Source organism: Podarcis muralis, chromosome 3, assembly GCF_964188315.1.
Source record: "Podarcis muralis chromosome 3, rPodMur119.hap1.1, whole genome shotgun sequence".
Lineage (NCBI taxonomy): Eukaryota > Metazoa > Chordata > Lepidosauria > Squamata > Lacertidae > Podarcis > Podarcis muralis.
The window spans coordinates 37,782,993-37,806,798 of record NC_135657.1 but is presented as its reverse complement, the minus strand read 5'-3'; the positions used below and the strand labels follow the sequence as shown (position 1 = coordinate 37,806,798).

The 23,806-nt window shown below is 42.9% G+C and overlaps 1 protein-coding gene across 4 annotated transcripts in view; it reads right to left on the bottom strand.

Annotated features, from left to right (window-relative positions):
• Positions 1–3,141: 3,141 nt before the first annotated feature.
• Positions 3,142–23,806, bottom strand: part of MDGA1 (MAM domain containing glycosylphosphatidylinositol anchor 1) — a 241,749-nt gene continuing 221,084 nt past the window's right edge. For 2 of the 4 annotated variants that reach the window (XM_028724382.2, XM_028724380.2), the window contains exons 15-17: positions 14,822–14,946; positions 8,428–8,536; positions 3,142–7,836 (exon numbers count right to left, since the gene is read on the bottom strand). In XM_028724382.2, coding sequence (XP_028580215.2) covers positions 7,745–7,836; positions 8,428–8,536; positions 14,822–14,946 — 326 coding nt within the window. In that variant the 3' untranslated portion in view covers positions 3,142–7,744. The remainder of the gene's footprint in view (positions 7,837–8,427; positions 8,537–14,821; positions 14,947–23,806) is intronic. The other 2 variants (XM_028724381.2, XR_013392171.1) reach the window with 2 other exon arrangements.

Here is a 23,806-nt window from a genome sequence, read left to right as displayed (position 1 = left end):
TAAAGGGCAGACCATGCATGTCTTGCTTAGTGCTGTAAAGATGTGGGTCAGTCCTGGTCCCAGTGGAGTTAGTAGCCAGAAGATTGCACAAGAAATATTGGTGCCTGAGGTGAAAAATCTAAATGCCACCCCCAGTGGTGGAGAAAATAAAATAAAGAAATGTAAATTTGCTGTTTTTGAGCAGTGCCCCCAAACACTGCCTTGAGAAGACCACCTCACCCTGTCTAATGACAGGTGCGTCTGAAAGGTTACACATACTTATTTCCCTTTTGTAAGAACTTACATTTTGGAAGCCCCTTTAAAAAAACATTCCTTCTGGGGTTTGGTTCCCCCAATTGTCTTGGAGAATATTAGTCTCAAAGAGCATCATCTCCAAAGCTCTGCACAGTGAAATGCCACTCTGCAAGACAGTATCTAAGAGAGCATTCATAAACTGTATGACAATGTATAGATTTGTGTTTATAGTACAATTTAATTTATTGGAGTTTGATATAGTACACACTTGTGGAATTTATTTGGCTGGATACTAGGGAAGTGGGTGGTGTCATCATAAAAAGTTCAGCTAGTGGCCACACCAATAACACTGTCCAATGTGCTCCACCCGGCATTATCTGCAACTTGTTAGTGTGGTGCCTGAGATATTTGTAACACTGGTTCTGTAGGCAGAGCTGCAATCTAAAAGAGAATGCTATTGTCCTACAGACATGTATATGCAGCACTGTAGTCAGGGATGCCATTCTATGCAACAGGTGACTACATCAGTTGGTGCCTGGAGGTGGGGAGAAATGAAGACGAAAGCAGGAAAAGCTGGTGTCTGGATAACTTTTGAAAGTGTAAAATCCCTCCTCCCTCAGTTGGAGCTCCATCTGAGACACTCGTTATAGCATTGCTTAGCAGTGAAGCAAATGGATGTTGGCTGAATGAAGTCAAGTTCTTATCAAGTTATCTGTTAAATGATTTTCTCTCTTGCTTATTATTCTCCCTCTTGTAAAAGATTCTTTGATAAGGACAGGAAAGTCAAACTGAGGTCTGATGTGATCCTCTGTTTGCAGTCTGAAGTGGTATAGTCTGTTCTACTATCTCAGGTTTCCACCACCTAATTTCCATCTCGTTCTGTTGCGCATATAGACCAGGCATCAGAGAACAAGAAGGCAATGCCGTCCACATTCTCACATGTAGGGTAGGCTGCTTCCTCCTGATTCTGCTATTGTCACACAGAGGGCGGGCTATCACCAGTCTGCCACAGCTCTCTGCTTGGGGTAAAACTCAGAAGCACTCAAACTACCCATGCCTCCTCCTTCAGCTGCAAAGCAAGCTAAGGTTGTAAGCTTCCTGCGATAACCATGGTCTCTAGACTGCAGTTTATTACCATGGAGTGTAAATTGGTCCTCGTTAAAATGCAATTTTCAAAGGCACTATGGGAGATCTTCCTCTGTAAATGTCTTGCTCATTTATTAAACATCATCCAAGGCCAATCAGGGCAAATGAAAAACATTGGGACGTGAAGAAGACAGCGCTCCAAAAACTGGTAGCTCTCATGCAAAGAATGCCAGTCCTCCCGTTGGCTTGCTGGCTGGTGGCTAAAGCCGCCTCTATAGATCTGAGAGAAATGTAGCAAGCTTTGCACAAGGCTACAAGGGGAAGAAGCATTCAACTGCTTGGAGCCTGGTCTCAGCAGAGAAAAGCACCTGGTGGAGGCAAAAGACTGCTCCGTGACAAGGCTCCAATATTTTTCTTCTTCCAGCAGAAAAGGGATCTCTGCCTCAGCCTGTCTCCTTGTGAGGCCTGAACAATTATTAGGCTAGCCCACAAAGAGGGAGGTTGCAGACATGTTTCTTTTTGGGCACTGACTCTGTACATTTTCATCTGCAGGCTGCAAACTTTTCTTACTTGCATTTAAATGCGTTTTCTTAGGACTGATTCAGTAAAATCATTTTTGCAAAGTGCATTTGAACTCCTGTTGCTTTATATCAAGACCCAAGGCTAAACTCAGTTTGCACTGCATATTTAGGCACATCCTCTAATATAACATGGGCCACTTGGAATGGGACTGCACTTGCAATCCTTCACACCACACATAAAGTTTACCAACTTGGCCCAATGCCAGTAATAACTGCCAAAAGTGCAGGAAATTAGTTTTTGTACAACAGCCAGAGAGACACAGCCATACAAATCCATAATCTTTCATATGTGCCCCCTTTTTTCTTTTGACTAATAATGAATCCTAAGCACCAGGCAAGCTAATAATCTGAAATCATTTCCCCATGCCCCACCTGTTTAATTCGGTCCTTTCTTCAAACATTCTGCAGTGACTCACTGTGACCCTTCTCCAGTGGTGAGATAAATCACATAATACAGTATCTGTTTCTTGATTGGTTTTGTGAAGCTAACTCTTCAGTATAAAAGGGACACTCACCTGACCGGAATACTAGCCCTAGTTTAACTATGTAGGCATGGAAGGTTTTAAGTCAGCAGTAACTGTTGTTCAGAATGCAATGGCTGCACAGCATTGAAAAGCAAAGGCTCTCCTGCATCCATTAAGAAGATACAGTATGCTGCTTCTGTTCCAGGCTTCTCCTCAACTGACCAACCAGATTTCCCTGGAATGCTCCCAAGCAGAAAGCAAGAGGACAATGGCCACCCTCTATTGCTTGTCCATAGCACCTGGCAACTAGAAGTATACTTCCTCTGAATATGGAGGTTATAATTATCTGGCATGGCTAAGAGAGACCAATGGACTTACTGATGGCAAATACACCCCCATCTCATATGCACACACATAACCTAAATATTTAATTGGTTCACATTCATGTCTTTACTTTATTCTCTCCCCCCCCCCCAAAAAAAAGCCTCCATAAAAATAATACTGTATCTCAGATTTTTGTAGTACCTTCCATGATGGACTGGTTTGCAGCTCACAGTTCTTTCCGCACACATTGCCGTTATGCAGCAATGAAACTCACCTGTTGGATGAACGAAATGCCTCATGCAATAGCTGCATCATAACACACAAGCTTAATTAATTAATACATCCAGTTGAAATTGCAGGTCTCCTTTAAGATGGCAGAATATTTATAAAATTTTGTGTGTCTAGGGTATTGGATTCTAAGCTTCTTGTACTCATAAAAAGTACCACTTGAATAGAGCAGAACAATAATTTTATATGTACTTTAAATAACAGCACAGCTGACATCCATTAGGCTATAAGTAGCTGCTGATTCCTAAGTGACTATAACACTTCTCTGGAAGCACCTGACATTTACTTGGAGGTCTAAATGTTCAAGTACTAATGCAACCCAACGCTGCTTCACTTGCAAGTGTTTATGTTTCCAGTATTAACAACTGCGGTGCCAGGTCTAAGGTTTAAGCAGCTGCACTGTCCATGCTACTGTAAAAACATTCTATATTTCCTCTTAACAGTTTGTACAATGACATGAAACCTGTTGTTTCAGTCTTCATGCTTCTGACGAGCCAAGGCACTTGAGGTAGCAATTTTCCCCAGGGAAACCTGCTATTTCTAAGCCAAAGAAAGGAAAGAGAATGAAAAGGAGGAGGAGGGATCAGTAAATGAGGCTCCCTGAGACTTATATGATGATTAAAATGCAGATTTATCACTGGTAAGATACCTGAACCAATGACAACTGAATACATGATTAGTTCCTACAAGCAAGTCATATCCCCTATGAATAGATAGGCACCATTGGTCCTTACTTACACATTCTCATATAGATGTATGCTCAAATCATAAAGGTGACGCACTGAAAAAGGGACAGAGAGGACGGTACCAGCCCAGGATATGTATTTTGTCCCCCGTCCCTCTCTACATGGCCAATCCCACACGCCTGTTCTTCCAAATATCAGCAATGCCTATTTGCAATAAAAGTCCAAATTTCCAAGGTAGCTCACAACTCTGTCTACCCATAGACTACTAAGTCTCAAAGACAATATGGCCTCCAGGATTAGGGGTTGAGGAGAAATTAGACTCAGTTGGTATTTAAAGGCAAACCTACCTAATCCACACTTTCTGAAACAATACATGAACAATACATGAATACAGCCATCCCTTGAAATTCATACTTCTCCCAATTTTGCAATGCAGTTCTCCAGCCAAGTAATCGGCCACAAAATACATATACTAGGGTAAAGTGTGCATAAAAATGTGTGTGTGTGTGTGTGTGTGTGTGTGTATGCATATGCTTTTGCTGATAGTTGGGAAAGGTTAATTCTCAATGGCTTCAAATATAAGGAGGAAATCTACAGATTTTACCTATCCGATGGCTCTAAGAACTGTAAAATCAGAAGGAAAGGGTGATGCAGCCTCCATTCTTTTAAAAGGGGGGCAATTAAGGCCACTCATGGAGGCTTTTAGAAATTTTGAGACCCTACCACCTTTCTCTTCTACAACAGCAATCTAGTATCCTCCTTTGTGTAAGAGATAACTGGGGTAGGATTCTTTATCAGAGCCACTAGCAAATGATGGACAGCAAACAATTCTGAATGTTACCTCTGTGTGGCTGCGAAAACGAAGAAAGCACTTGGGACATCTGGGAGGAAAAACATATATAATCCAATCCAGATTAAACAATATGAGGTCGGTATGCTTAATGAATTTCTCAGATGCCATAAACTATGTTTCTCCTCTGCCAGCATTCACACTCACAGCCAAACCTATACAACTATCACCATATGAAAGAACATCTCTTTCATCTATGCCATATGCTCTCCTCAAATCTCCTGCAGCAGTGATAATATTTGATCAGGGTACCAAAAATCTCTGCAGACCTATACATAGTTTATCTGGGAGTAAACCCCATGGAGCTAAATGGGACATGTGTAGAATTGTGCTTTAAATCTTCCTGCATAAGGGAATGTGGCCATTCCATCCCCTTTCACATTTAGATTATTACAAGCACCAGTATTCTTTGACCTGCAAGGAGTTTTGGAAGGAGCAGAATCAGCATATTCAGAACCATCAAGGTAATTCAGGCACAACTTGGCAGTTAAACTGGCTGGGATCCTACTCTGTAGCTACCTTACAAGTCTAGCCCTGCAAAAACCAATTTAGGAAACTATTCCTTCCGTGTATGGGATAAAGCTAGGCTGAATCAACAGAAGTATAGTGTCCTGGTCAAGGGAAGTAATACTGCTGGCATCAGTCCATCTTGGGAGACAATGGAAGAGTGTCCCTTTAGGGGAGAAGTCAAACTGCTGGAGAGTTACAGCGCCTGCTGTGGCTGTAGTGACTGATACGGGAGAGACATGTTTTGTTGCAGCTGGGGCAGAGAAAGGCATCTGGTTGTGCTGATGCAGGTGTACCATGGTGTTTCTTCTTTCTTCACTCCTCTCAGTGGTCATTCCTCCTCTGGTCACTGCTGTGGATACATGCCCTGACTGTTTCCAGAGAAGTAATAGTACTGCCCTATTCTGCCTTGGCCAAACGAAACCTGGACTACTGTGTCCAGTTCCGGGTGCCACAATTTAAGAAGGATATTGACAAGGTGGAACAGTTGAGGGAATTGGGCATGTTTAGCTTGAATAAGAGGAGACTGAGAGGAATTATGATAGCCATCTTTAAATATCTAAAGGCCTGTCACATGGAAGATAGAGAAAACTTGTTTTCTCCTGCCCAAGAGGATAGGACTCAAACCAATGGCTTCAGGTTACAAGAAAGGAGATTCCGACTAAACATCAGGAAGAACTTTCCAGCAGCAAGAGCTGTTTGACAGTGGAACAGACTTCCTCGTAAGGTGGTGGACTCTCCTTCACTGGAAGTTTTTAAGCAGAGGCTGGATAACCATCTCTCATGGATGTTTTAGTTGAAATTCTTGCATTGCAGGGAGCTAGACTAAGTAACTGTCAGTGCCCTTCCAACTCTACAAGTCTATGAAAGCATTGGGTACTGGGGAAACCAAAACCATTACTAGCTCCTAAATTACTTTAACCTTCCTTCAGATATATAGATTTTGGATTCAAAAAGGCCCTGACTTGCCAAGACAGCACTGAAGGTGGAGGAAGGTGAGATGGGGGTGGGTGGGCATTTCTACACCCAAGGTATTCCTTGAATACGAATGCAGTTCACAAGCTCAAAGTAATGGGTGCACTGGTGCAGAGTGAACCTTTGTACTGAAAACTCCCCTCTGCGAGCTGCTTATGGAAGTAGGGGCAACAGGGTAACATTTATCCTGACTTCATAATGTATAGTTTGACATACTGATTTAGAAGGGTTAATGCTGCCCAGCTCAAGTTGGGAGCAACAAGCTTGCTTTCCTGAGATTACTTGGTCTCTTCTAGTGGTCGTGTGGCATCTCTGAAAACACAAGTCTGCAATCTAATTCCCTTTAAGCTTCCCCACCCTTGTGCATCCACCTGCCCCAACTCCTGTGGGGTTGGTCTGTTTCTTTTCCTGCTTCCTCTGCTCCACCTGTCTCCCAACTTCAACATGCAGTCTCATCCTTGAGTGGTAAATCAAGCACCATGGTATCAGCACCCTGCAATTAGTACTGAGCCACAGGTAGGTACTACAATTAACAAATAACTATTGCAAATTCAGGTGTCAAAAGGGCTTAGGAGAAGATGAAAGGTAGTATATGAAAATGTTTTTGGTGGGATAATTATGGAAAAAAATGGAATGGGAGACAGTTATTATTAAATAATTTGTCTCAGAGGAGATCCTTGCTTTAAGGCTTCTGCAGCTCATGCTTTTGACGCTGCCAAGTGCAGCACCACAATTCGGTCACCTTGCCAAAGAGGCCCCTGACCAAAAAGCCTCTTCATTCATTCCCTATGCTAGATTGACAATCTGCCTCCATGGTGGTGGAAAGAACAAGTTCAAAGGGAGGGAGAGCTGAGCAGCTTGAGAAGGGGGAAAAGAGGGAGGGGGCAGAGGAGGTCAACAGCTGATCCTGCAGCTTACGTCTGCCCCAGATTTTTTCCATCCATCTCCACCATCCGCAACGAGTCTGTTTCTCTGCTTTGCCGAGCGAAAGTTGGGGGGCACAAAGGTGTGAAGGATGGGTCAAAAGCAAATTGCACATGGACAAGTAAATACATGAGAGTCTTGAAAATGCATATGGAGACTCTGAAGCACATGCAGCGGGGGCGAGATTCCGTGGTCACCGGCACGCAGGGAGGAGCAGCCCCCAATGGAGACGAGTGGGATGCTCTTTCGGAAAGGTGAGGCGGTGCTGCAGCAGACAGATGATGGTAGGCAGAGCCAGCCAGGGAAAGGTCATAACACAGAGATCCAGAAGGGGGCGCTGTGCTAGACTGTCTCCTAAACTGAGGCTCTGTGGTAAAGAAGGTAACAGTTCTTGTAGAAATTTGTGCTTTAATATATTTTGTTTTTGTTTAAAACAAAAGTTCCCACTTCCCTGAGGAAGTCCTGTCCACTATTCCCAAGGAAATGTGGCTTTCCCCCGCTTTCATTCATCCTTTTAAATAGCTTTGTCATTCTCATCTTTGCCTTTCGTTCCATTGTTTCCATCTCTTCTTTCCATTCCTTCCTCCCTCTTTCTCTTGTGGTTTGTTTTTTTTAATAATCAAGATTTGTTTTTCTTTTAGACATTATGACTTCCTCCAGGAATCCTTCCACGTTCTGAGCTGGATCCCCTTTGCGTCGTCATGCTTATCAGTCTTTGGTATGGACACTTTGGTGTGCCAGTGAGGAGGGGGAGGAAGAGGAGCAGAGGTGACCAAGTAGGAAAGGAGGAGGAAAGTCTCAGAAGACGGACGTACTCGCTTGCTATCATCTGAGCAGGACAAAAAGGAAGAAAAGTAACGGTCCACAGAGGGGAAATTTGTCTTGGGTGATGGCACCGTTTTCTGGAAGGACAACTGCTGCAGGGCAAGAAAGAAAGAAGAAGGGTTAGTTAAGGTAAGTGTTCCTGCTTTTGTAGTATAAACAACAACAATGTGATGCCACAGAAAAAGCTCATGCTCTTCAAGGCTGCATCAACAAAAGTATAGTATCCTGATCAAGAGAAGTAACAGGACCACTCTGTTCTGCCTTAGTCAGACCACACCTGGAGTATGGTGTCCAGTTCAAGGATGTTGACAAGCTGGAATGTGTGCAGAGGGGGGCAACGGAGATGATTAAGGGTTCTAAAGAACAACTTTGGTTAACAAACATGGCAAAGGTTATGAGGATCAATAAACCATTTGCAACAACATATGGGAAATTGGTTAAGCATCGGGTGATTGTGTGGCATGTTTCCCAGTTCTTGTTCCACCAGAAATCTCATCTGTGCCATTGACTCCACTTTGGAACACCAAAGTAATTCAAGTGAGGCAGGTACACGCACCTTAATCAATAATGGACCCTGCTGCTATAAGCAAATATGCAAAACAGTCAAGTCAACATGCAGAATTCTCCCAACCTTTACTTTTGATTTGGGATATTCAAACACTATGCCAAATATAACCCATTACCTTTGTCTGGGACAACAGGCTTCCTTGGACAATCTCCCTTTTTTAGAGTGACGTCATCAATGGCAATATCTCCCTCTGAGCCTGTGCCACGGACACCTTCAAAGATGATCTGCAGGCAGAGCACATCAGAGATCAGAGTTGGAAAGGATCTCAGGTAGCAGGCCAGGGACCCAACCCCTTAAACTCTCACATGCCCATTTTCCGTTTGTTTTTTAAAAGGAAGAAAAACGCCCAAATTCTCTTCAGGTCATTTTGTGTTTACCATGCCCTATCCTAAACGTAGGGACCAACTGAGAATCCACTTTTAGGCTTCTCAGCAGGTTCCAATAGCAGATGACTCAGAAAATAACCAGGACATAGACAAGAGGGGAAATAGAGCAGCGCTTACGAAGATTAAATCAAATGAGCAGTGTGAGAAGAGGTATGGTTTAGGAAAAGGAAGGAAGCTCATCTGTTGGTGCTGAGTAATGGATCGGTGCAATCCTATGCATGTCTACTCAGAAGTAAATACCACCATGCCCAATGGTGCTTACTCCCAACAGTTACACTCTTAATAGGATTACACACTTAATTGGAAATCAATCCAGTGACGCTTATTTCTGAGCAGACAATTATGGGATTGTGTGGTAAATGTGCTGGAGACGCAATCACATGAGTGCAACATTACATTTCAACCAGCACCTTTTTCTGTCTCGTCACATCTTTGCTATTCTTTACCTCACCCCCTTAGCACGAGTCATCTTTTACTGAATGCGCCTGCCCCCAAGCTTGAACATCTTTCAGAGGCAACGTAAAACACTGCAGTTTTTTGTGTCAGTGGTTTACAACTGGAAAGTAGTTGTAGATACTTAAGTATGCATATACTCTTGTATGTCCTCCTCATTTTAATGGGTCATCCTTGTTTCGTTATCTGCCCCAGGACTTAGGATAGGAGGTGAGTCCCCAAAAGCAACCAGCTAAGTAGGGAACGAGTCAAGCTGCATCTTCCTTTGTTTGAGGCAGGATTCATGCTTGCTCTGGTGCTAAAATATCTCAAAACCCACCACTGTGAAGGCCACAACTTTCTTCCTGCCTCTGTCCTGCTTACTCTGGAATCACAGGGGGCTCCTTCATTCTTGAGGCCTGGCAGTTACAGCTTCATTAGCCCATGCCATGCGTGCTGTTCCTATGGTTACAAGGCTTTACGGGAAGCTTAGGGCAAAGGCTCAGTCGCTTCCCATTCCCTAAGGTGCAAAGCCAACCTCTGTGTTCATATCCTATTATGCAAGAGATGACTGCAACTCAAGCCTGCCACGAGCAATGTCCATGTATTCAGAAGAAAATATTCGTCTCTGCTACGTTCCTTACCTCCCACTTGCTGCAATTTAAAGGATAAAGTCTGAAGGGATGTGTCTCTCTCTGAGATTTCACCTCCCCTTGTGTCAAGCTACACCTGCTGATATTGCCTCTCCTACACAACCATTAAAGAAAGATGCAAGAGCCCTTTCCTCTTTCACCATACTTCACAGTAAAACTATTCCTCCATCTAGCTACCTATTATGTACAAACTCAAGCTTTAGTATAGCCACTGAAAAGTCAGCTGGGAGACTGATGCAGTAGCTCAAATGCCTATGAAGGACACTTGATGCGGTCATTTGGAAGTGCCCCAGGTTCATCACCAGTTCTTGAGGGCCCAGCCAAAACCCCCTGGTGAGCCAGATAGAATAAAAATAATAATGTTGCCCTGCATAAGCCTTGTGGCATATGACCAAATGACAATGTTACTGTGTGCCTAGAAATCTGGGTTCATGAGTGTTGCTATTTATGCTCCCATCACAGTCAATTGTAAATGGTCCAGAAACATCATACCAGAAATGAGAGTCAAAGCAGCCTATGAATTAAACCAATGTATGCTGGAGCAGGCTCATAAGCAACTGAATGATAACAAATTAGTTGCCCATCCCCATTGTCATTAAGCACACAGCAATAAGCGAGCTACAAGCCATAAACAGCACACTTGCAAGTAACAAGATTATTGTTTTATGGCACCCCAAAGCATGATACGCACTTCAGAGCTAAGTAAAACAAAGCAAATACACAGACATGCATTCATAAGGAATCATTTCCTGAACAAAGAAAATAAAGATGCAGGGCATAACAATCACAATGAACTCTCCAGGAACCAACACCTGTGGGTTGCCCCTCACAAGGAGCAGCAGCAGCAGCTCAAAAAAATTAATAATACCCTTTCGGACCACAGGACCTATTTACACTACAAATTAACATCTGTTTTTTAATCTGTTCAACACTTACGGCTTTCCACAAATATTCCTGAGGATTGTGGTCCACCATGGGCTGCTATTAATATTCACAATTATGTGTCCCTGCCTCCTACCTGCCCCTGATCTACAGTTCCCAGGATTCCCTGGGGACGGAGAATGTCTCTTAAGCATGCAGTAAAAATATATATGTCAACAAAATCACAAAACAGCAGAGTTGGAAGTTGGAGCTGCCTCTACATTGAGGGACTTAAAAGTATGCTTCCAATGTCCAGGTTGCAAGAAATAAGTTGCAATCCAAATAAGATTGAAGCACTGATAGTGAGTGGCTTCCTAGAGCAGATTGATGGGTGATTGCCTGCTCTTGATAGGTTTACATTCCCTCTGAAAGAGCAGGTACGTAGCTTGGGGGGTACTTTCTGAATCCATTTCACAAGTGCCTTCCATCAGCTTTGGACAGCGATAAGCTAACTACTGTTGTCTATGCTCTGGTAACCTGTACCTTTGATTACTGCAACACGTTACACGTGGGGCTGCCTTTGAAGACAGTTTGGAAACTTCAGCTGGTGCAGAACTTGGCAGTCAGGTTGCTCACCAGGGCAAGACAGTTTGAGCATATTACACCAATCCTGGCCCAACTGCACTGGCTGCCAGTTATTTTCCAGGCACAATTCAAAGTGTGAGTTTTGACCTATAAAGCCTTAAATGGCTCAGGACTGCAATACCTCAAGGACCACCTCTCTCAGTATTAACCAACCCAGAAGCTGTGATCATCACCTGAGGCCCTTCTTCACGTGCCCCCTCCATGAGAGGTCTTGGAGGGTGACAACATGAGAACGAGCCTTTTCTGTGGTGGTTCCCCTTTTGTGGAATGCTCTCCACAGAGAGGCTCGCCTAACACTTTGTTACATATCTTTAGGTACCAGGCAAAAACATCCCTCCTCCCGTAGGCCTTTAGCTCATTGAACAATCTGGCCTTTTAAACTTTGGGGTTTATTATGATTGTACATTATTGTGTTTTTATATTGTAAACTACACTGTGATCTTTGGCTAAAGGACGGTGTAGAAATTTAATAAAATATAGAATTTAATAACAAAATAAAATACTACATCAAAATAAAGAAATACACATGAAACCTTAGTTATATCCTGAGCACAAGTAAAACCAGTTGCTGAATCACCACAAGCAAATGTCATTGAGTATAGCTTTGCATTGCTACAGCATCCTGTCTCAGTTTGGGCCAGTTACAGAGGAAAGGTGTGGGAGGGGCCTTTCCTAATCCCAACTCTAAACTTAAAGAGCATCATATAATTCACAAGAGAACCTTTATAAACTTGTTTGGCTCTTGAAATTAAACCTAAACGCAGTTTATCCATTATGTATCATATCTTCAGAAATAAAGCGTATGTGAAATAATAAAGATACCTAGAAATGGAGTAACATTCATATACGAATGTCCTACAGTTGCAAGATGACAGCTGTCCTTGTATTCACATTCACCACAAATTACAAGGCTGCGAACCTCTCCCTAGTCTCAGCACACAGCCATAGAAAACCCAGTGGTGGCTCATGAAGTGCAGCGATGGAAGCAGGAGTGTCCTCATGGCACCACCACACTCTAAGAACATACGAAGAGTCCTGCTGGATCAGGCCAATGGCCCATTCTTGTCCAGCACCCTAGAGTTGGAAGGGACCACAAAGGGTCATCGAGTCCAACCAGCAGCATGTTTTCGCCAAGCAAAGTGTTTCTTCCCATGGATCTCCACAGGAGGAAAAACTTCCCCTGCCTAAATTGCTGCATGTTAAAGTGCTTGTTAAAGACACAGGGTCAGTAAAAAAAATAAATGATGACAGCCTCTAAAAACTTGTGCAAACTAAGCAATGCTTAGAGCAAATGTGTGAGCTTGCTCCTATATACCCAATTATAGATAACAAGAGTAATAATGTGCCTGGCTCAAAGGCCACAAGAAAAATTCTGCTAACATGGATAGTCCCAGTGCTGGAATACACATTATATGAAATATGTAGTTGCCACCAAAAATTAGTGGTCCAGAGTTTCATCCTCCTTTCTCTCTGACAACATCCAGAAATAAAACTGAATAACATGGTATCGCTGTGCTATGCTTTAGCTGCTGCACTGCATTGTAGGGTTACGGGTAGCAGTCACACATCTCCCATAACATTTAATTCTACCCACAGTCACACATAAAAATGTAATAAGAGCCAGGGGCCACCTAGTACCGCATCCTGTTCTCACAGTGACCAACCAGATGCCTGTTAGAAACCCTTAAGCAGTATCTGAGCACAAGAGCACTCTCCTCTCCTGTGGTCTCCAGCGACTGATATTCAGAGGCAGAGCACAGCCATCAGGGCTAGTAGCTATTGATAGCCTTCTCCTCCATGAATCTCCCCAATCCTCTCTTCAAAGCCATGTAAATTGGTGGCCATCATTGCATTCTGTGGGAGCGAGTTTTGTACTCAAACTGCATGCTGCATAAAGAAGTATTTTCTTTTATCTGTCCAGAATCTCCCAACATTCAGCTTCACTGGATTTCTATAGTTTCTAGTGTCATGTAGGCTTGCCATACATCAGGAAAGTTCCTGACATGTCCTGGTTTCTGGGTGTAAAAATGGCATTGGGAGAATTTTGCCGATTGGCAAAATATCAGGGGAAACCCAGATGGGGAAAGAAGTGGAAACAGCTCCAAAAGCATTAAATGGCTATTTTTGGTTGAGTTTTTCCCAAAAAAAGCCGAACAATTTGAATTGGTTCCCCAAAAAAATCTCAACAATTTTGGTGGGTTTTTTTAAAAAGCTCAGCAATTTTGGGATCTTCCTAAAAAAAAAATCTCAGGAGTTTTACTTCTTGAAATACTGCAACCCTAGTGTCATGGCAGAGGAATAAAAACTTTTCTCTACCCACTTTCTTCATGATATGCATAATTTTATAAACTTCCGTGTCACCTTGTATTTGGCAATAACAAGGCAGTTGGCACACAACAGCTGCTCAAGCCATGTATTAGCAGACAAACGCATAAGTATCATCATGAATTACCACAGATGGGGAATAAAGGCATGTCTGGGTCTCACAAACTGCCCTATAATTAGGAGGCCAATAGCAGATTCATTGCTCTTGACTCAAGCATCAGTTACAAGTAGTAGCCTGGTGCTAAGGATGTCAGAGAAATCTGGTTGAACAAGCAATTTTCCTTCAGTCTGCTCATTCAGCCCCCATTGCATCACAGACTCTTGCTGTGAAGGATATCTACCTTAGTTCTCCACAATTAACTTTTTTAAAAATATGCACATGTTGTTTGCTATTTACATATTCGTTACATATTCAAGCACCTCTCTGCTTTTCTCGTTTCTGAAGTATTTGTTGCCAAAGGCAGCTTATATGCACTAACGGTGTAATCCTAACTATGTCTACTCATAAGTAAATCCCATTGTGTTCAGTGATAGTCAGCTTCCTACTGTGAAATTTTAAAACCCATGGCATGCAAAGCTCAGCATATGATATGGAAATAAGTAATCTCTTTAGTCAGACTTACTTCCAAGTAGGCATGGTTAGGGTCACAGCCATAGATGGCTTTGTGATGGGCCATTAGCCACTTCATTAACTTTGTATTTAAGATGTAACAAGGCTGTTTGTTGTTTTTGCTGCAAAAGACTAACAGGGCTACTTTGCCTATGGAAGCTAATTAACTTTGAAAAGGATTGGGCAGGAAAGGTAACTGATTTGTAAATATCTGTTGATGGCTGAGACATGCTTATCTATCGTGGGTTATGTGAAAAACAACAACATTTTTCTTTATTAGCAGATGACAAGATAGATGCACAGACTTGTGCAAAATAAACCAATTGCAGCAGACTGGAAAATACCGGATGAAAGTGTGAATTAATTTTGGGACAGATTGAGGCATGTGCTTACATGGCTACCTGCTGCTCAAGCAACAATACTAACTGACCATTCATGGAGAGAAGTAGGTTGTTAATAAGCTCACGGGGCCCTTTGACTCTGGCTTCTTTTCTACAACCACAGCAACTAGGAGTAAACAAGTTTTCTGGCTATTTTGCTGCTAGCCCATCTATGTGAGTTGGCATTTGTTGCCTCGGCCCCCAAGGATCTGCTTACCTGGAAAGGTCCTGCAGGGTTGATAGGTACATGTGCTTGTTGCCAGGCATTTCCTTTGTCCCCTTTGAGTGACAAGGCTTGAGTGGGCTGCTTATTCTTCACGTGAACCAAGAGGTTTAAGGAGCCTGTAAGAGAGCGGCAACCAGACACTGGAGTCACACTGCTTCTCCACAGCAACCTCTTCCTTTCTCTTAGGGGCCATTCCATGCCTGCATCTAAACTAGGTCTTGCACGCTAGTTCTCCCAGTGAATTAAATGCATCAGAACGACAGCTATTCAAAAATCAACACATAGTTTGCCACGCCAATTCAAAAGTTTTCCTGCCCTATGGTTCGTTTCCCCCCCCAGAATCCCCCCTGGAACCCAGTTAATTCCCAGTCAATCTGAGTCCACTGCAGTACCAACTAGACATAATGTAGATTTGGGAACATAAGAAGAGTCCGTTACATCAGGCCAGTGGCCCATCTAGTCAGGCATCCTGTTCTCACAGTGGGAAACACAGAAGTAGGACTTGGGTACGACAGCAGTCTCCCCTCTTGCAGTTTCCAGCAACTGGTAGGAAAGCTAAGCATTATTCTTCTGAATTACATGTGAACCAAACTGAAACCATTTAAAGAGGGAGAGTTGGTACATTCCATTTCCTACATGCTGGATGTGACAAATAAAAATGTGAATTTAGACTCAATTCTCCTTCTTTGTACAACCCCTTTCCTTGATTGCATCAAGCTGCGCCCAGCTAATGATGCACTAAGGCAGAGAAGGGGAGTGCCTGCCACTCTCCAGAAATTAAAGTTCCACTCCCATCAGCCCTACCCAGCATGGCGAGTGTTCAGGGACGAGGGGAATTGTGACCCAACAACCTCAGGGTGGGTGCGTAAGGGTGCTTCCTCATCCTAGCATTAAGGCCAGAACAGTGCATTCCGATACATGTCTTCTGAGAAGTAAGCCTTATTGAACGCACTAGGACTTAAAGACCTGTTTATCAGGTCTTGCCTATCTTGTTCTCATGGGAAATGTGCTACGATTGGCCAAAAGTCATGAGAGATGGAAAAATTCAGCAATCTCAATTTGTCAGGTAGTGAATGCATTGACTTGAGTGATCCCTGTGGCATGTTTGACTCTACTGCTGTGTAGCTAAATAAGGCCGTTTTGAAAATGGACTCGCAGTTGTTGTTGGGTAATGGTTGAATGTATTGCAGGTGTTATGTTGCGGCCTAGGATCCCTGGAGAGGCCCAGGTTCAAACTTCCACTCAAGCTCCAGAATTCACTAGTGACCTTAGTCTAGTCATCATCTGCCAGCCTAACCTGCCTCACATTCATTGTGAAGATAAGGGAGGGGAATGTGTACATGCAAGCCCATTTGAGTTCTGTGGAGAAGCAGTGGTATAAAAATACATTTATTTATGAGACACTTCTTTCAAAATATAGCTATCTGCACAAAGCAGCTTGCCAGTATAAAATAAAAACGTTTAAAAACAGACGTCAGTATTACAATTTAAATACTAAAGAAAAGGAAAGGGGGGAAGCCATACAAGCCAATTAGTCTTCAGCCCTTATGTATATGACTGGGCTGCGTTTTACCTGGAAATCTGTTTTTCTCCCTCTCAACCCCCCCATGTTTTATATGCTTTCTGACTTGCCTCAAATAAATGTTTCTCATTAATGGTTCTGACTTGGTTCAATACAGGACCTTTGCCTCAAAAAACACAAACACCTTAACATTTGAGGTGTGTTTAGGCATTTGCACATGCAAACCCCAACCCAATATCCCCGCATCCCCTCAGTTACCAACAGGGAAGATCTTCAAGGGGTTCTACTCAGGTCTGCTTGATTGCTAGTAATTAATTAATTAATTGCTAGTAATTAATTCTTGCTTATACCCCACCCATCTGGCCAGGCCTCCCCAGCCACTCTGGGCAGTTTCCAACAGGATATTAAAAACACAATAAAACATCAAACATTAAAAACTTCCCTAAACAGGGCTGCCTTCAGATGTCTTCTAAAAGTCAGATAGTTGTTTATTTCCTTGACAACTGTCCACATAATTGGGGATCATTGCTCCAACACACTTTAAATCTGAAGCTATTGAGAAATAATAATGGTTAGGGAATGTGGACAGTGAGTCTGAAAATATGCATCAGACCCAGTTTACTCCTGTTTGGCAGTTTCCAGGTATTTGCTACCTAAGTGTGGGAGGCAGGGTGAGGGGTAGGCATTCTCTACCTGAGTTTTGGTAATGGCATTGCTTGCTTGTTGACCAAGGTGGTAGTATTAAAATGGATGGACCTAGTCCAGCTTCGTCCACCTCAGTACAGTACTGTGAATGAGGGAGGAAGAGAAGGTAACATACCATAATAGAGCTGCCCCTGGCTCTGTGACATTGGGGAGAAGCCTAACAAAGCCCGTCAGACTAGTTTAGTCTTTTTGCATTACAGATGGGCTGACTTTTCCTTAAATGGAAAACTTGATTAAAATTAATGCTTTGAACCAGGCCTTTCTGGCTTGGAGATTTAAATCGTTCCACACTGGAACCAATTGCTGTCTCTATCAGCTAAGCAAGTGAAAGATTCGTTTGACAAGGCATTATCCACAGAGTCTCTACTTAGAACTGGCAGATAAGCAAGAAGAACATGTTAGGCCGATTCCTTTCGTGATGGTGATGATGATGATGATGATATGGCTGGGCACTGTCTTTTCTTGGCTCCTCCCTCTGTCATAAGCTCCACATCCCAATACTGCAGGTGTTTGATTTTACCAGTGAACACCTTAAATCTATGAAAAGAGGATGTCTCTGTAGAAGGTTGTGCTACAGCAAAATCCCATTCCCAATATTTTTCGTTCTGCTGTGCTATGAAAGTAGTAACCTTTTGGCAGCTGCTATTTGCACTTGCATTTAATTTCTTGCTGCTGGGGTGGTTCACCGCAAAATAAATTGTGATGACATGGAGCAATATTTGACGGGTTCCCAGTCTCCATATGTACATACCTTCAGTGCCATGGAGGGTGGCTCTTGCAGGTGAGGCAGGAGGGAAGGTCATTTTAAATTAGGGTTAAGAGGCAAAGACACTATTTTGGTGCTTTATTATAATGAATATATTTAAAATATTTTGAGTGGGATTCAGCTAATTAGTCCTGTCAGTGGAGTTCCACTTGTATAATGGGGTGTTCTCCACCCACCTACATGTCACCTGAATTTTGCTTTGTAGAGGGGGACCCCCAGAACAGCACACAGGAGGGTGGGGCTTGTCCCACCTGGATAGCCAATATGCTTGCGCTGATCGAATGATTGACACACCGAGACACTGAATAACTCCCCATATTACAAACATGTTTTGCAAACATTTTGTATATCTTAAAGAGATGATTTAATTGTAAGCACATATTGGATGTATTTCAATTTGGGAAATTTTAACATTTTAATTAGGCTTTTATTATTCACAGCAGCAGATGTTTGTCCTTTCTTGCACCTTTCAGCCCTCCCTTTCCCCCATCTTATCTTAAAAATTGCAACCATGCTGAGAAATGCTTTAGATGATCTCTGCTGAAGTGCTCAGGTCAGAATTCAGTACAGGAGATGCTTGGAATTACACATATGTCACTGTTAAATGTGATGGCTCTTCATTGAGTGCTCTTCCACTTAAATAACACCACCAGTGGATTTCTTTAACTAGTGTATGGGAAATTTACCTAAATCATCTCTGCCTCCCCCCTCCCCCCCCAATTAGGTGTGTTAGCTATAGGAAGCAACAGAGCACACAAATAGAAAACTATCAGGATCACATGGAAAATATCAAAATGAGTTGTATAATTAAGAAGGGTGTATGTGTCCCTCCACAGTTCTGGAAGAAGTCCATTTGGACACGATAGTGTTCTGGCTACTTTGCTGTCAGAAGACTATAGATAAACTGGAAGAAGTTCAAATGTGTCCAGTAAAGATGATGCATGTGTTGGCTCTGGGTGGATAAGCCAGAAAGAACTGTAGAAAATTGTAGAAAAGCAAGAAATCTCTGCAAGTTGGCCAATAAATGCCAATGGTCATTGCCTAAATATATACTCCCAAGGTTATAACATTAATGAGCGAGAAACAGACAGAAATAGATGTGTGTGAGAGAGAGGGGGGGATGAATAGTGCATAGTGCAATGCCACACCTCTGATGTGTACTTGATTTGCACTGGGCGCTGCATTCATCTACACCACTGTCAGCTTTGAGCATGGCATAAATATAGGTCATGCCTGTATTTGTCAAAGACGTGAGGCTGGTGCAGGATTGCTCCACATCCTGTGGTTCCTATTTAAAGATTTGAATATCTTGTCATGCTCATCTCATGCGCCTGCTTCATCAACAACTGGAAGCAGAAGATTTGCAAAACAGGCAATATCCTCTTTGACTCTTGTCCATGTTACTGCTCAGATGTCAGTGATGCAAGGCCAGAATTGGTCGTGTTCCCCTGCCCCCCCCCACTGCGTTGCTATCAAATTATAAGTAATCCCCATCACACAGCATAGAGCTTTGTCATGCTCAAAATGTTATTACCGGTCCCCACCTGAGGAGGGAGGTGTTACTGTTTGGCGTTGTTATAAACTGGTGTTTTAAAAAATCTTTTAAACTTCCAAAACAAAAAAAATTCCTTCCAGTAGCACCTTAAAGACCAACTAAGTTAGTTCTTGGTATGAGCTTTCGTGTGCATGCACACTTCTTCAGATACAGATACTTCAGATAGGGTATCTGATGATACAGATACAGATACTTCAGATAGGGTATCTGAAGAAGTGTGCATGCACACGAAAGCTCATACCAAGAACTAACTTACTTAGTTGGTCTTTAAGGTGCTACTGGAAGGAATTTTTTTTGTTTTGACTATGGCAGACCAACACGGCTACCCATCTGCATTTTAAACTTCCAGAAAGTGTGCACTTCAGCCATACTGAAGCAGTGTAATTGCACAAATTTATACCTGTATCTTTGCACAATTACACAAGGAACTATCGGAAACACCAGCCAGTGGAAGGAGATCAGATTGACTTAGCCACAGCATGGCTACCATAAGGATTGGTCACAGGCTAGTTTTGCTTCGCTAAGTTTTAGCAGGGACATTTATGCCTCCAGAAATCAGTCTGATCTGATTTGTGGCAATACACTTTTAACAATACCTTACATTGATTCTCAGATGGTTTCACTGTAGACACTATCTGACAGTTATTGGACAAATCAACAACCCTGTTGTACTGCACTGGCCCTGAGGAAATATAACAGAAACCTGGAGGAAATCATTTACATGAAGCCAGAAGCCTTGACATCTTCAACACTTTCAGGAAGAAAGTGCCAGCGGGTAAGTTCAAAATCCAGCTACACAGTGTTTTGAAGGGTTGTAGCTCTGTTGTAGAGCATCTGCTTTGCATGCAGAAGGTCCCAGGTTCAACCTCTGGCATCTCCAGGTAGAACTGGGAGACCTCAGTTTGAAAACCCAGAAAGCCTCGGCCTGTCAGGGTAGAGAATCCTGACTCAGTACAATGAAGAATCCTATGTTAGCACACTCTGGTTAGAACCCTCTAGGCAAGGAATATAGCTGCACAGACAGAAGTGGGTCAAATTATCCAGAAAATGAACTCTGGCACCTGCAGGAAGGAGGAGAAGGCAAAGTAAAGAAGGAAATGAAGCAGTATCAGAAAAGCAAAAGTGATCCAGCTTTGAACTCCCAGCCATTAAGCAAACCAATATACCTGTGCAGAAAGTTTCAGCTCTGCCACAAAACAGAGGGAAGGAGCAAGAGCCAACAAAGTGTCAAATACCTCCACATGGCCTCCGCTGGAGGTGCAGAGAGCACTTTGCAAATAGCAATTAAGGCTGGCAAGTGTCTCTGGAAAGCAGATTAATCTCATTGCTCCTTCTGTTTTCCAGAGGAAGAAACTGACCTGCACAAGGAGGAGGCAAGTGTGTAAATTGGGGAAGTGACCCAGCTGTTCTGTTGATTAGGCTGATTAATTAATGCTTTTTGAATATTGTGCAGCCTCATTCATCTGAATAGCAGGGGGTTACCTAAAAAATTTGGATAACAATATATTCTCTGTACTATGTACATAGTTTTACTATGGCTAGCGGCCATACTGAAGAGACATGCTGGTTTGGAGTCAGCTCTTATGTCTGGCGCTTGGATCGTTTGTGCATTGCAACCAGATATCTTGTGGAAGAGGTTCTACTGCTAAACCAAGCTATGGTGGAGTGCCTTCCACCTAATGATAAGAGCTGGTCCTACCAGTAAACAGGGTGAAGTAGCTCATTCCTGAATGATATTTGGTTGTTTTTATTGCATTGAAAACTATGGAATACTGATAGTGGTGAAACCCTCACCAAATAGTGGGAAAGTGTGGGCTATGCAGGATATTCTCAGGATATTCAAATATAGTAATTCAGAAGAATGAAGGTGGCAAGATTTGCTCTTCTGGCTGCTACTGTCACAACTGTAAACATGCATTTTGAGAGCATTTCCATTACTGTTTTTCCCCTCTAGGGATGGAGCATTAGCGTACTCTAAGGCTCCACCCCTTAGAAATCTCACAGGTTTCCTAGAAGCAGTGTATTACATTTCCCTCCTTCTCAGCTTTCTGATGACTCTCCTACCTTCATTGATAAAAGCAGTTCAGAAGGAAGAAGCAGAGGAATGAGCTTACTCACTTGCAAACATCTGGAATGTTATTACTGAGGCACTGATTCCTCAGTGGCCTGGTGGTGGACAGGAATCTAAGGTATGTTTCCTAAACGTTAATGTAAGAACTGTAAGGAAGTGGAAATAGCTGTCCTTCAGCCCCATCACTTATGAAGCATTTGTAACACAGGAGATGCTGAGTCAGCTATTGATTGCTGCCTTGGGCTCCTCTGGGAGGAAGGATGAGATATTAATTCAATGAAAGAATGAATAATTGCAATCATGCAATTTCCTTTTCAAGATCTTACCTCCTCACTGGCAATTTTTATTTTCTCCTCCTTTTTGGCCACTTCCCCCCCACCTGATTTGCGCTTGGCTTTTCTTGGGTGCAACTGCTCACAATGCACATGCAAGCGGTTGGTTGCCAGGTGGCAGTTGCCAGCTCCTTGCAAAATATCAAAGCTCACCATGGGAGAGGAATGGTAGGTATGCCTAAGGGCCTTGGTATTTCCCCCCACATTTGCATTTGTTATTTGTCTGGTTCTTACAACTAAATTGTGGAATTCCTTCTCCACAGAGATGTGTCTGGCACTCAGCTTCACCCAGGCCTTTGACACCTGAGTGTGTTTTAAGACCCACCCTATTCCTGTGACTGTAATTTTTTAAATTGTTTCTAATGCTGATTTTAAAATTGCAATAACCCACCCTGTGAGCTGCTGCCCGAAGGGTGGGCAAACAAACAACAACTGTTATTAATCAGAAAATGAAATAAAGGCTCATAACAAATGTGAGGAAACAATCAATATATGAGTGAGCAGTGGCTGCTTCAGGCTCTTTTTAAAGTCCAGAGCTGGCATTTAGAAGAGTGCCTGGTACACAGAAGTGCACCAGCTGTGATACTAGATACAGTAACCCAGGGGGATGCATTTAAATGCTAGAGGTTTCTGGATGAAAAGGTCTGATTTCAGTTTCCACTCAATATAAATCTCACTTAGTTAGCCTGGCCAGTAACAATGGTGAGCAGCAGCTGATCATACAGGCAAAGGGGAACATGCTTAAAGCCTGCTGTAGGTGGCTGAATGACATTTAGGATAGCAAAGCAGGAATAGAGATAGCTCACTATTTTCACTCTTCATAGTCACCTACTGCATAACAATCAGGGTGCTTTCCACACTGAAGCCCCTTTCATTTGGAAGTTCTCACTGAGCTGGTGTGTTATTGTTTTTGCAAACGCGGTGGCTGCCCATGGGAAATCCTGCATGGAACACAACTTGGGATGCCAGAGAATTCTGTCAGAAAACAGAAATGGGAGTGGAAATTCCTGCAATACACATGTTCACCAGAGCTCAGGAATGGAACTCATGCAAATGAATACGAGTGATATTAACTCTTTTTTTTGCCTGCAAGTAGTATGTAAAGAATTATGCTATATACACAGGTCCTGCTATTCACCTGCTTGTTATGTGAAAATTCAGGTATCCAAACACAAAGAATTGGTACCCAAACTTTGCTATACACACCACAGATTCAGATATTCTGAATTCAGACAGCCAGAGTTTGCCCACTTCCTTCCTTGTTTGTGTTTGCTGGTCAGCAGAAACCATGCAGGCAGGCAGGGAGTAGGGTAGATAGGATATATCAGAGAGTTGGAGAAACTGGACAAATCAGGGAGCAAGAAAGACAAATAATGTTTGGGGTTTTTTTGCTGGTTGGCTGCAGCCATTTCAGGAAGAAACCAGGAAGGGAGGGGGGAAGAGAGACTGGACAAACTACAGATTAGAAATATTTCCATAAGAATTCATGGAGATTGTGGACTTGTTATGTGAACGCTTGCCTAACAAACAATTTCCAGGGAACGCATTGTGTTCGGTAAGCGGGACCTGCATGTATACTGCATTTTTAAAAACTTTCCCATTCCACTGAAATTTAAATAATTATGCAAGTTTCAGCCAAAGGGGATAACAAGATGAAAAACTTAGCTAAACTGAATCCTAGTGGGAAGCAGTGCTGACTGCAACGAACCCAGGATGGGACAGAAACCTCCTTACACCACAATGTCTCTTCCTAAAAACAGTCTGTGTCACATGCCACTGTGAAGTACAATAAAAATTGAGGAGGTTTTAAGTCCTGTGTCATCTTTCTTTTTCCTTTCCTACACAGGTGCACATAGGCACACATCTACAGGCAGTTAAGGCAGGTTAAGGGAGCAATCCCTCCATTCACCTTGCACTGGGAGAAAAGGGGAGTGGGCTTCTTTCCCCACAGTAGCCTTTTTCAGGCATCCTGCCTATTCCCTCCCCATCATCTCTCAATGCATGAGATGGGAAAAGTGCACCACC